This window comes from Pipistrellus kuhlii, unplaced genomic scaffold (genome assembly GCF_014108245.1).
Source record: "Pipistrellus kuhlii isolate mPipKuh1 unplaced genomic scaffold, mPipKuh1.p scaffold_m20_p_3, whole genome shotgun sequence".
In the NCBI taxonomy this organism is placed as follows: domain Eukaryota; kingdom Metazoa; phylum Chordata; class Mammalia; order Chiroptera; family Vespertilionidae; genus Pipistrellus; species Pipistrellus kuhlii.
Genome location: NW_023425529.1, coordinates 87,749,831 through 87,763,534, shown reverse-complemented (window position 1 = coordinate 87,763,534; position 13,704 = coordinate 87,749,831). Strand labels below are relative to the sequence as shown.

The following is a 13,704-nucleotide window of genomic DNA, read 5'->3' as shown; positions in this document are numbered from 1 at the left end:
ACCCCTCTTGGACTAAAAGGCTGCCTTGTCCTGGCTCAGATTCTGTAAAAGAGAGAGTCAGAGTCAGGGTAGGGGGATTGCTGGGGCTCCTGGTGGCAGCAAACAGGCGAGGAGAGGAAGGAAAGCAGAGACTGGGAAGAGAGGCCTTGTTCTTAGTGTGAATGGACCATGGGGCCCTCGAGAGCAGGAAGCATTGCAGGCCAAGACGCTCACGGAAAAGCTCTTATCTAAACAGAGGTGGGCAGGACTCTGGATCTCCTCCACCATTGTCCGAGGAGCTGACCCGAAGCCTCCTATCCCTGAAAAGTCTTCTCCACTCCCCCTGCTCCATTCAGACAAGAAGTAATTTTCAGTGTGCGCCCCAAGGCATCACCGGGTCTCTCACTGCACAAGAAAGTCACTCCGCCAGAATCCTCTCTGCCTGACCCTGTGACCACCCGAAAGCCTAGGCCCTTTTCCTGGAGCAAAGAAGCAGGAACCATTCTGTCTAAACACTCCTTCCAGCGCTGCACCTTTTGCTGCCAGCATCCTTTCCCCTATATTGTTTTATTTGTTTTAAGAGAATGTGAGAAGAGGGGAAAAGATAGTGTTTGCAGATTCTACTAATCTGATGGCTCAGACACGCTATGGGTGATGTGTTGACACAGCACACAGGAGCAGAGGGAAGTTTACATCAGGCCCGGCTGCAGGGTGGCTGCCCCAACCAGCCCAGCGGCCCTGGCCGCGCCCGCTGGCCAGCTTCCAGGTGGGCTTTGCTTTCCTTTCTATTTTTCCAAAGGTTTTGTGTGTGTGTGTGTGTGTGTGTGTGTGTGTGTGTGTGTGTGTTTTACAGCCTCGATGTGTTCTTTACTGCTGTTCTACCCCTTTGTTTCCTAACTTGAAATGATTTAATATTCTTTACAAATAGATTCTAATCACAGTGAGCACGTGCAGTTTAATCTCATTAAACGCATAAGAGTCCACACAAAAATCCTCAGATTTCATCATCCAAAAAAGAAAGAAGGAAATTATTGTCTCAAGACTCAATAGAGCTATCTAGAGCCCCCTGCCCCCCGGTAAAGGTGCTGTATTTATAAATTATATATACAGTCACTGCTAGCCAATGGCCCAGGCTCAAATAAGCAGCCATAGGCTATTGGGGTGCTCAGCTCACCACTGCACACTGCCACCCTCAGCCAGAGGCCTCCATAAACTGAGCTGCCTGCTATAAATGAGTGGAGTTAAAATAAACAGGCCAACCTTACCTCATAGCAATCAGGCATCATGCAGACAAAATAAGTCAACAGGGAAAGAGAAAGATTGTGATATATTTTGTTGCAAAAAATTTTTTAAATGATAAAATTTATCAACTAGTAGAGGACCAAGAGTTCCTACAATTTTGGCATCAAAACATTTTTATTCCCAAAACTAACCAAAATTTGCATCAAAATTTAATTATGAAGTATTCCTCTCCTCTTCTCTCTCCGTCAAAGGACTGGGCGCCACTTCTCCCTTTGGAAGCGAACACTTCTTTCTCTGTGTCTGACGCTGGGCCAGAGCTTTCCTCTCAGGTGACTGAGCCAGAGGCGCCTGGCGAAGTGTGGGGAGGTAAAGTTTGGGAGGTTACTTGGTGGAGAGTGTTAAGAACTCTGGGTTCTAATCCCAGGGCTGCTCCTTTCTCTGTGAGTCTGAGCAAGGCATTTGATTTTTCAGAGTTTCGTTTTCCTCGTTGCTGAAAGGATCTGTGATCATAATACCTGCTTCACTGCATGACTGTGAGACTTTATCGTCCTTAAATATGTATATATAGCTCCGAGCCAAGCCTGGCTCTAGTTTTACCTCAGCCAATCAAGAATCAGAATTTAGGACAACAGAGATTTTGAAAGAAAGTTTGGCTTAATATCATGTATCATAGGGAGAAAGGAGAAAAACGCCACACACACACACACACACACACACACACAAGCACCTCTTTATCTTAAGATTCAGGCTGTAGAGTAGAGTCTTTAGAATTGGGGTGGTTAGGGAATTGCTAGAAATCATTTAGGAAATGAGATTTTTCTAACTTTAATTATGGAGTCTTGGTTCGATATCGGGCACTAAACAGATGGGCAATCTCTAGAAAGGCCAAGTGAAGGGTTGAACCCTCTCACCTTGTTCTTCAGAGTATGTTTTCTCACAAGAGAGAGTCACTTCAAAGCAAACACAGACACTAACTTTCAGTGGCTGAGCTCAGCCAGCTGGACTCTCCTCCTGATTCCATCAGATGCCACGGCCTCTCCTCTGAAGAAAGAGCAGTGCCCCTGCAGCGTCGGTAGGAGGGGAGGAAGAAAGGCAGGGAATGAAGAAAATCTGAAAGTTGGAATTGTCCAAATCGAGCACCTAAGGAACAGCACCGGGGATCACAACGTGCCCTGTGGGGGTATATCTGGAGTTGGGCTTGTGAAGGTGACTAGGATTGAGTTCAGGAACTGTGGGATGACAAAATGAGCTCCAGTGTAAATTCACCGCAGACCAGGCACACCCTGCACGTGCAACACGGGTTGCATATGATGAGAGCTGTATGCCAGATTTTGGAAATAAGTTTACCATACCACGCAAAAAGGGCTAAAAAAGACTGAAATTGCCACTGCACTGATGATATTTGTGTAGTGAATATTTGACAAGCCTTGTGTTGCTATATACAAAGAAACAATGCAGTAAAGCAATTTCTTGTCCTATGATGATTGTACATGGATATTACTACCTAGAGTATAAGGGTTAAGTGCACAGATTCTGGAGTGAGCCAGAACTGATGATAAATTCTGCTTCTGCCATTTCTTAGCTGGTTAGCCTTGGGTACTTACTTAACCTCTGTAATCCTCAATTTCTTTATCCATGAAATGGGAAGTGAGAGTACCTACATTTTTAGGATTTTGTACAGATTAGTGAGATAGTGTTTAAGAAATACCTAGAGCATAGAAAGTATAATCCTTACTGTAGTAGAGAATAATATGCATGGTGTGTATTATAATTTTTACAACTATGGCTGGTTAACTTGCCCCTTAAGACCAGCAGTCAATATTGTCAAGTTTGTCGGTCTGACCCCAGTGTTGGCTTTGCCTTTTTCTGTGGCCCCACACTGCCTCTATCTCTCTTTGCTCACAGAGGAGCCAAGTATTTATGAGCATTAAGGGAACAAGGCAAATTCCTCGCCACTACCGGAAAACCAACCCAAGCATGTGGGTCAGTAATGTCATCTCCATCTCCTGAGGGTGGTGTTTCCCCAATAAGTGTGGGGAGCAGAGGCCCTTCACTGAGAGCGGCCGGGAGAGCCCCACACACGGCTCCTGCCCGGAGTTACACTCACCGGCACGTCACACGCAGGGCCCATGCCATGTGCTGGGCGCAGAATTGGCTGCTTTTTTTGAATTTTTTTATATCAATCTATAGTCTGAAACTAATTTATCTCAACTCTAGGGCAATGGATGAGTTGACATGGAGTGTACACTCTTACCCCGGAAACTTTTTTCTCTCTCAATGGTTATAAATAACCTCCATGATGTTGTACTTGGCATGCTGCTTGCACATGGAGGTCGGATCCTGAAGCTCATTAGGAAAGGGATGGAGGCTCGGAGCAGAGAGAGGACAGCGTGGAGCTGAAGCTGATAACGGTGGCCTTGTCCAGAACTGTGCCTGGGAGCTTTCTTATCTCTCTCTGGCAGGAGGTGCTGTGGGCTTCCTGTGCGAAATCAGGAGTGAGCGCGGCTTTCCTCTCGTTGTTCGGCTTCCTCCCCCCTCAAGACAGTTCCCAGCACAGTGGTTATCTTTGCATCTTCAAACATGGCACAATCCACTTCCTTAAGAGCTTGATGTATTCTTAAGACTTAGGCAAACTCCCCTCCCCCTAAATTTCTTTTCAAGTGCTATTATATAGTCAGGCTCCTAAATGACATTCTATTTTTGTGGTTGCAATTACAAAGAGGGAAAAATAACAGTCCTCGGATTAGAAAACAGCCACTGAACCTGTCCTTTTTGTTTGGAGGATCTTGCCGCCATGGTCCGGTCTCTAGTTTCCACGCTGGGGCTTGTGCCCTCCGTTACTGCCCTTAGACTTAGTGGTGGGGGTGAAGGTCAGAGGTCGGCAGCCCCTCGTGAACTCAGAGCAGACTGCATTTCCCTCGGGAAATGCCTAGACTTGCTTTACTCTCACATATTTCTTTGCGTTTCCTGAAGACCAAGAGTATGAAACTAAGATCTTTGTCTGAGGCCTCTCATATCTTTTCCTCCTCTTTAAGGGAAAAAGAATGAAATTAAGAGAATTTCTGTTGTTTGATGTCCCAATATGCAGTACACACACGACTAATATAGGTGTACACGTATTCATAGAAGTGCACACATGTCATAAGCCTCATATGCCTGTAATGCACATATATACATTACATATACATATGTGTATTGAGCGCGTGTGAAGGATATGAGGTCAAATACTAGCTCAAGGTATGGAGGTTACAGTCTAGAAAATGGTGCCCTGCCCAGTGTTGCTTAGTGGAGCATCAGCCCACTCACTGAAGGGCTTCGGGTTCGATTCCCAGCCCCAGTCAGGGTGGGTACCGAAGGCAACTGATTGATGTATATCTCTCACATCATTTCTCTCTCTCTCTCTCTCTCTCTCTCTCTCTCTCTCTCTCTCTCTCTCTCTCTCTCTCTCTCTCTCTCTTTTTCCCTTTCTCCTTCTCTCCCATTCTCTATAAAAATCAATGGGGTGAAAAACCTCAAGTGAGGATTAACAAAAAACAAACAAACAAGAAGAAAAGAAAATGCATAATACTAATAATGAAAACTAGGGCAAAATAACATGATTTTAAAAGCTTCATCAATAAAATGTCTTAAGTAAAGGAGAAAGTGTCTAATTTCTCTTTGGTTCCATTTTCTCTACTAATGGAGAACACTAATCAATAGAGTTAATTAGTAAAGAAAACTGCTTTCACTTATTTTACCTGATTATAAGATTAGCTAGTGGAAATCCTTAACAGAAATTCCTTAAGAGTGGTTACTCCTTGCCCTACCCAGTTTGGCTCAGTGGACAGAGTACTGACCTCAGACTGGAGTTCCAGGTTCACTTCTAGTCAAGGGTACTGTACCTCAGTTGTAGGCTCAATTCCTGGCCCTGGTCAGGACACATGCAGGAGACAACCAATCGCTGTGTCTCTCTCACATTGATGTTTCTCTCTCTGTCTCTCCCGCTCCCTTCCACTCTCTAAAAAATCAGTGGAAAATGTCCTTGGGTGATGATTAACAACAACAATAAATGGCCACTCCTTATTAATTCTTTTTTAATTTAATTTTATATTCTAACTGTAAAAGCAGACATTTTAAAAACATTTGGACTGGGTACAAACAACATCAAGGAATTGTTGCTAATTCTATTAGGTGTAATAATGACACTGTTGTTAAATTAGGAAATAAGCATTTTTTGGAGATATGCACAGAAATATGTAGGGCAAAAATGACATGATGTCTAGCATTTGCTTTAAAATATAGAAAACAAGAAGAAATAAGGGATAAACGAAACGAATGTGGCAAAAATCATAAAAGTCAAATCTGGGTGGTGAATATATGAGGTTCCATTACACTATGTCTTTTATCACTATATTTGAAAATAATAAACTAAAACAAATGAATACTCTTATTAGAAACAACATATCAGTATCTCATGCCTATTTATAAGTTTCTGCCTGCTTATGTGGTGCCAATTACCTGCTGGGCCCTCGCTTAATGCTGAGAACAGAGCGAGTAAGTACCTGTGGCCCTGCTCCCCTGCCACTGCTGGCCCAATGGGGCCCGGAAGCACTAAATGGCAACTTAGGAAGAGTGGGCGCTCTGGAGGGGGTCTCACCGGCAGCATGCCCAGGAGGGGAAACTCTCTGGAAGACTAGATAGGGTCACACTCTGGAGTCCTTCCTTGGCTCCAGGGCCGAGAGAAACAGCCACGGAACTTTCTCCTGGCCATTGCAATCCCTTCTGTCTTCCCTTTTGCTCGCTTATTTTATCTTCTCACCTTCATCTCACATAAGTCATGGCTGCCCTTGGCTCCTTAAGATCATCCCCTCATTCTTCCTGGAAATTGGACTTTCAAAGATCCTCCTGGTTTCAAAATCTCTGAAATCTACCCAAATCTCTAAAATCTTCTATATATATATATATATATATATATATATATATATATATATATATATATATATATATATATATATATATATATATATATATATATATATATGTAATATGCTAATTGGTCTTAACGGTGTCCCAGTCATGACTGTTCAACAGGCTGTACACGCACAGGAGCTGGTGGGCAGGGACGAGGCAGGGACTTGTGCCACTGGGACATGAGGCTGCCACTGGGGGCTGCCCCCCTGGTGGAGTGCATGCAGACCCGCTGCACAGCCTGGCCCGGAGGGAGCGTCAGGACAGGGGCATCCTCCCCCCAAGCAGAAGCACATGCAGGCCTGCCGTGCTGCCCAGACCCGGGGGGGGGGCATCAGGACAGGCTGTGGTGCCCCCCCCCCCAGTGGAGGCACATGTAGGCCTGCCACAGTGGCCCCCACAGCAAAGGCGCCCTCAGGCCCACCATGCCACCTGGCCCAGAGTGGGGCATCAGGACAGGGACGGCCCCCCTAGTGGAGGTGCACACAGGACCACTGAGCCACCCAGCTTGGAGGGAGGATGTCAGGATGGGGGCGGGACCTCAGCAGACAGCTCTCAGCACTCCTGCGCCGGGGTCTGAAGGCACAGAGAGGAAGGGAGAGCAGATGGGCAGTTAGAGGGATCAGGCCAGGAGGGGAGAGCAGTTCAGCCATCAGGCTGGCATGGGAGCAGTTAGGGGCATCAGACAGGCAGGTGAGCACTTGGGAGCCAGTAGTTCTGGATTGCAAGAGGGATCCCAGATTGGAGAGGGTGCAGGCCAGGCTGAGGGATACCTCCCCACCCCTATGCATGAATTTTGTGCACTGGGCCTCTAATGTACAAAATAAAGCCCAGCAAACTTTCTGTTCACCACAAATTCTAGTCCAAAAGGTAACAATACAAAATGTTTCAGTGAGTCTGGCCTGTATGGCTCAGTGGTTGAGCGTCAACCTATGAACTAGGAGGTCACAGTTTGATTTCCTGTCAGGGCACATGCCCAGGTTGCAGGCTTGATCTCCAGTGTAGAGCATACAGGAGGCAGCCAATCAATGATTCTCTCTCATCATTGATGTGTCCTTCCCCCTTCTCTCTTCTTCTCTGAAAACAATATATATATATTTTAAAAATGCTTCAGAGAAATGGTCCCTGTGCAAGTAAACAGAAAAATCTACACTGTAGTTCATAGGCAACAGAGGCATGGCTGGCTGAGGGTGGTTGCAGGGAATCGAGTCAGGCTCCTGCAGGCACATCTCTCCAAACCTTGGGAGCCTGACAGATACAGTTTTGAGGCACCTAAAATATATCTCTATTTGCACTGTCTCAAATAAATTCGTATTTAAATCTCCAGGGATGTTTTAAGGTGAACTTGCTATAAGCTCAATGAGTGGTAAGTGAGAGCAATGAGGGGTCACAATGGTCAGAATAAGCTGTTAGACAAGACCACGTTATGGATGGTGGGGGTGCCTAGTCCATGGTAGCTACATGAGTGAAGACGAAGGGATCTGAGTGCACATGGCATACCCCAGTGATACGGGGAGGATAACTCCTTACTTTCCTCTGTGTCTTTAATTTACAAAACGTCTGCGAGTAAATTAAGCCATAAAATGCTTAAATAATCCTGTGAGATTAACAAGGCAAGTATATCTAGTTTGCAGAAGAGAAAACTTGTCATACAGTTAGGAGAAGTCGTGGCAAGACTAGGTCCTAAGTCCCCTCTGACTCCTGGCCCAGTACTCTGAACTAAACAAAACACAATTTGACCAGAACAAAGGACTTCTTATAGGTTACGTTTGGAAAAGCAGGTAGGGATAGACTGTGGATGGCCTTGACCATCAGACAAAAAAAAAAGCCTGAAATTTCTACAGTCCAGTTGTTAAAGCTTTTGGAACAAAAAGGATTTCACTGAAAACCAGAACATGCAGGGGTTAGTCTGACGCAGTTTGGTGGGTGTTGGAAGAGTGGAAAAAACCAGCTGACAGCAAGGCCAGTTAAGATACTAGTTTACTGCCCAGTCAGCATGGACTTAAATGTCTTTTTTTTTTGTTGTTTGGGTTTTTTTATTCATGTAGGATGTAGGATACATAAAACGTAATAAATGAGCAATAACTATATTTCATATGCATAGCAAACCATATGAAAACAGAAGCTTACTGATAATAATGTGTCTGAGAAAACATGCTAACTTCCAGATATACACTGAGTGGCCAGATTATTATGATCTCTGAATGCATAATAATCTGGCCACTCAGTGTGTGTGTGTGTGTGTGTGTGTATGTGTGTGTGAATTCATGCATGGGTGGGGTCCAGCCAGCGTGGCTAGGGAGAGGAGACATGAGCTGTTGGCCGGCCTGCCTACTGGTCAAGGGGACAATTTGCATTTTAGCCTTTTATTATATAGGATATACACTGAGTGGCCAGATTATTATGCATCCAGAGATCATAATAATCTGGCCATTCAGTGTAGGTCAAAATCTCTCTTTAAAATGGTACTCAAGTAGCTAGTTCAAAATAATAAGAGAGAGATTTCATGAATTTTTAGAATAAAAATAGATCTCAAAGATAAACAACTTCAGACGCTTATTTTATAATTAGATACTTGAGGCCTGAGAAGTTGAAGAGCTTACCATGAAACCACCAAACTTGAAAAGAAATAGACTGAAATTAATAATTGCTCCATCAAGAACAGTGTGGAGTTTCCTCAAAAAACTGAAAATGGAACTCCCATTTGACCCAGTAATCCCACTCCTAGGAATATATCCCAAGAAACTAGAAACACCAATCAGAAAGGATATATGCACCCCTATGTTCATAGCAGCACAATCTACAATAGCCAGAATTTGGAAACAGCCTAGGTGCCCGTCAGCAGATGATTGGATCCAAAAACTATGGTACATCTACACAATGGAATACTATGCTGCCATAAAAAAGAAGGAATTCTCATCATTTGCAGCAACCTGGATGGAATTGGAGAACATCATGCTGAGTGAAATAAGCCAATCAATGAAAGAGAAACACCACATGACCTCACTCATTTGTGGATAATAAAGAGCATTATAAACTGATGAACCAAAAGATAGATATAGAGACAGTAAAGCAACAAGCAGATTGTCAAATTACAGCGGGGAGGGGAGGAGGATCTGGGGGAGATAATAGATCAGCCGAAGGACTTGTATACATGCATATAAGTACAACCAATGGACATAAAACTATGGGGAGGGAGGGGGTATCGGGGAGGGAGGGAGGGGGGCAAAAAAATCATTAAAATATGTAAAAAATAAATTAATTAATTAATTTAAAAAAAATAAATAATTGCTCCATCAAGTGTGCTTGCATATGCACTTAATTAGCCTGGGAAAAGTTACCTGCATAATGGAATGTTCTGATTAGCAGCCAGCCTTATGTAGATGTGATTTCTTTGATGTTTCCATTCATTAACATAACTTCATTTTTTTTTTCTGGTTTGCATATTTCCTCCACTAGGAGCTAATTAAAATCTATATATTAAATTTTCTAATTTATGCATTTTGTTTCATATTTAATATTCAGAATATGAAGGACGTTTGGAGATACCTTGATGTGGGTTTTTCAGATCAGGCAAAATATATTTGCTATTTTTAAGTTATGAGAATGGATATTGGGGGAATTTAAAGAAAAGGGAAAGTGTGCTTTTGTTGCCTGAGCACTTGTCTAATGATTTTCATTTCACCTTGGTCTGGACCATGCTGCAAAGCAACATAGTAATGACTTACTTTTTTAAAAAATAGGTATGACTTTTGCTCCAATAACGAAGAGTCCTATATCCTGGATCCTGACAGCATCATAGGAAACAGAATTGAGAGCATCACTCAACGCATGGCAATCATAGAAGGAAAAAATAAGGTATTCTTTGTAAAAATAAACTTTGGGATACTTATTCTTAAAACACACACTCAGCTCCCTGCTCTGGGTTTATTAGGACCAGAAATCACTCAAAAGCTCAAACAAAAGTCCAGAGAGAAGAAGATTTTGAGATACCTCTTCATGGAGAGATGCACTGAGGTCACTCACATGGTGGTATTCTCCAGCCACTCACCAGTCCCAAGGAATGAGTCCACTGTCCCAGTAGAAGGTGGAACTGCCTGTTGAACATCAGGCTTGTCCACATCAGTGGTTCTCAACCCCACCTGCATATTCGAATACTCTCCCAATTATCATTACTTTAGAATCTCTTGGGTGGAGCCCAAGGTTCATGAAAGCTCACAGCAGATTCTGGCATATAACCAGGACTGAGACTCACTTCCACAAATAAAGCGGGGTAGCAATAAGCAAAAGCTGATATGGAGTGCTCCCATTCCACAAAATATCTTGTTTTCCCCTCTGTCTTTGCAAAGGCAAAGCCTGACTAACACTAGGGTATACAAACACACAGAATCCCAAGATTCTCTGACTCAAGAGATGCAAATCAAAACCAGAATGAGATACTACTCACACCTGTTAGAATGGCTATCATCAAAAAGACAAGAGATAGCAAGTGTTGTTGAGGATGTGGAGAAAAGGGAACCATCGTGCACTGTTGGTGGGGATGTAAATTGGTGTAGCGGCTATGGAAAAGGGTATGGGGTTCCTCAAACAATTAAATATTGAACTACCATGTGATCCAGCAATCCCACTTTTGGGTGTTTATCTAAAGAAAATGAAAATACTAACTCAGTAAGATAGATGCACCTCTGTGTTCATTACAGCATTACGCACAATCACCAAGACACAGTAACAACCTAAGTGTTCATTAATGGATGAGTGAATAAAGAAAATACGGTGTATATACACAGAATATTATTTAGCCATAATAACAAATGAAATCTTGCCATTTGTGACAACATGGACGGATGTTGAGGACATTATGCTGAAATAAATCAGAGAAAATCAAATATCTCACTTTATTGTGGAATCTAAAACAAACAAACAACAAACTCATAGATACAGAGAACAGATTGGTCATTGCCAGCGGCAGAGGATGGGGGTGGGTAAAATGGGTAAAGAAGGTCAACAGGTATAAACTTCCATTTAAAATAAAAAGTCCTGCCGAAACTGGTTTGGCTCAGTGGTAGAGTGTCAGTCTGTGGACTGAAAGATCCCAGGTTCGATTCCAGTCAAGGGCATGTACATTGGTTGCGGGCACATCCCCAGTAGGGGGTGTGCAAGAGGCAGCTGGTCAATGTTTCTCTCTCATCGATGTTTCTAGCTCTCTATCCCTCTCTCCTCCTCTCTGTAAAAAATCAATAAAATATATTTAAAAAATAAAAATAAAATAAAATAAAAAGCCCTGGGGACATAATGTGCAGCGTGGTGACTGTAGTGGTGACACTGCATTGCATATGTGAACGTTGCTGAGAAAGTAGGTTTTAAAAGTCTCATCACAAGAAAAAAGTTGTAACTATATATGGTGACAGGTGTTAACTAGAGTTGTTATGGTGATCATTTTGTAATATATACAAATATATTATCAAATTATCAAATATATACAAATATATAGCAAATTATCATGCTATATATCAAAACTAATATGCTGTATGTCAATTATATCTTATTTAAAAGAGAGAGAGAGAGAGAGAGAGAGAGAGAGAGAGAGAGAGAGACTTCAACCCTTCCTCCCACAAAAAAATAAATAAATAAAGGCATCTTTTCTGCCATCCTATACTATTCATTCTCTACTCCCCTAACCTCCGCTAAGCCTTAGCAGAGCTGACACTTTGTGAACCATGCAACAAATATCAGTGGATCTCAGACCTGGTGGCTTTTTATTATTATTATTATTATTATTATTATTATTATTATTGAATTAGTGAAAAAATACACACTAAAAAACTGTGATTACAGGCATGGGTTAGTGGTTAATATATATATTAACCCCTTGCTAAAATGTCTTTTTCTACTTGCATGTCTTGATTTGGAGTAGTCTATTACTATGAATGCCATCTGCTGGAGAATGATTATGTCTATGTTTTCTATTTATTGAGCTGTATTCTTTGCACTTGAAGGTGACAAAGTAGATGGCATCATTTTCTATGGATTTGACAATAATAACAAGTAACATCTGAATTCTTCACTGTGTGACACTTTTTGACATGTGCTAATGTCAATGTCACTCTTAGGCTGACCAAAATGGTTATCTCCATTTTAAAGATAAGAAAAACTGGGGTGATAGGATGATTAATTCAAAGCCATGCAGCTTAAAGTGGAAAATGCAAAGCTCAAACCAGAGTCTTCCTGTTCCCAAACCCAGGCCTCTGCCAACTTAAGCCAACACAGAAATCAGTTCAAATGGTGACGGCTGGCATGATGCTATCAGCAATCATTAGTCAAGGATTCAGGAAATGTTTTTATAACTAACAGGAGTTGTAGGTGGCTTAAAATTTTTTTTTCTAATACAAATGAATGGTAGTTTAAAGTATTCCCTGATGTGTAACTATTGATGAGAGAGTTGTTTAGTGAAATACTCAGGAAAGAGGAAATTCTATAAACTTGAAAGTTAAATTTGTGACTACATAAAAAAAAAAAATGGAAATTGCCTCAAGATAGAAATCCAGTTAGTTGTCACAAAGTACTAGAAATTTTCCAGATGGCATTGATTGTGTCAGTTGCATTTGCCTTTTCCTGACCATAACTGCTGGATATTAAAACAGAGCTTAGAAACTTAATTTATGTGGTAACTCCTAGCCCTATTTTGATATCCTATCCACAAAAATACTCAATAAAAAAGAAAATGGAAAATGAGAAAGCTGTGTGAGGTCTGTAAATAGCCTGACCCATGAAGTGGCGAGCTGACTCCATAGAGCACATGTGTCAAACACAAGGCCCGCGGGCCAAATCCGTCCCGCCAGGCCTTGCAATGTGGCCCGCACCGCGCTGTCATCACTGCACTCTGCTGCGTTTCCATCACAATGACAGTTTATGACTGTTCAGTAAACCATTCGGCCCGCGATTTAGACTGGATTTTAGATTTTGGCCCCTTCTCTGATTGAGTTCGACACCCCTACCATAGAGAATAACTGTGAGAAATGGTGGGAATGAGGTAACAAAACCAGGGTTAGAAAAGGAACTTCCCTGATTCACATGTAATTTTGTAGAGTTGCAAAGGTTTTAAATAAAGATTTCCAGACCAGACCCAGTGGCACTTGTGCAACCCCACATGCAGTCCAGCCCTGAGACCCAGCTCCTGCCACTTTCTGTATAAAGACATGCAAACCAGTTCACCTCTCTGAACCTGTGTTTTCTCCTCCAAAAAATGGAGCTAGAAATATTTGCCCTACCTAATTTCCCTGTTGTTATGAAGGTGATTATCATATAGACCCTAATGCAATTCCAAAATTGATCGTGATCATACATAATTAAGACTATTTGTTAAACAATTATTTGCAATGAAAAAACACACGATACTTTCTAAACGAAGTTTGAGATATATAGGTATATTTATATACATGATATCCTATTGGTAGCTGCAACTGCAACACAATCTTTAAGTAAATTATTAATTTAATATTTTAAATTCAAAAGAATTTTCCATTTTTACTTTTAGCA

At 42.1% G+C, this 13,704-nt stretch overlaps 1 protein-coding gene across 3 annotated transcripts in view; it reads left to right on the top strand.

Annotated features, from left to right (window-relative positions):
* FLT1 (fms related receptor tyrosine kinase 1) overlaps nt 1-13,704 on the top strand; it is a 192,028-nt gene that overhangs the window by 76,069 nt on the left and 102,255 nt on the right. For all 3 annotated transcript variants that reach the window (XM_036456250.2, XM_045588476.1, XM_036456252.2), the window contains exon 11: nt 9,912-10,026. In XM_036456250.2, coding sequence (XP_036312143.1) covers nt 9,912-10,026 — 115 coding nt within the window. The remainder of the gene's footprint in view (nt 1-9,911; nt 10,027-13,704) is intronic.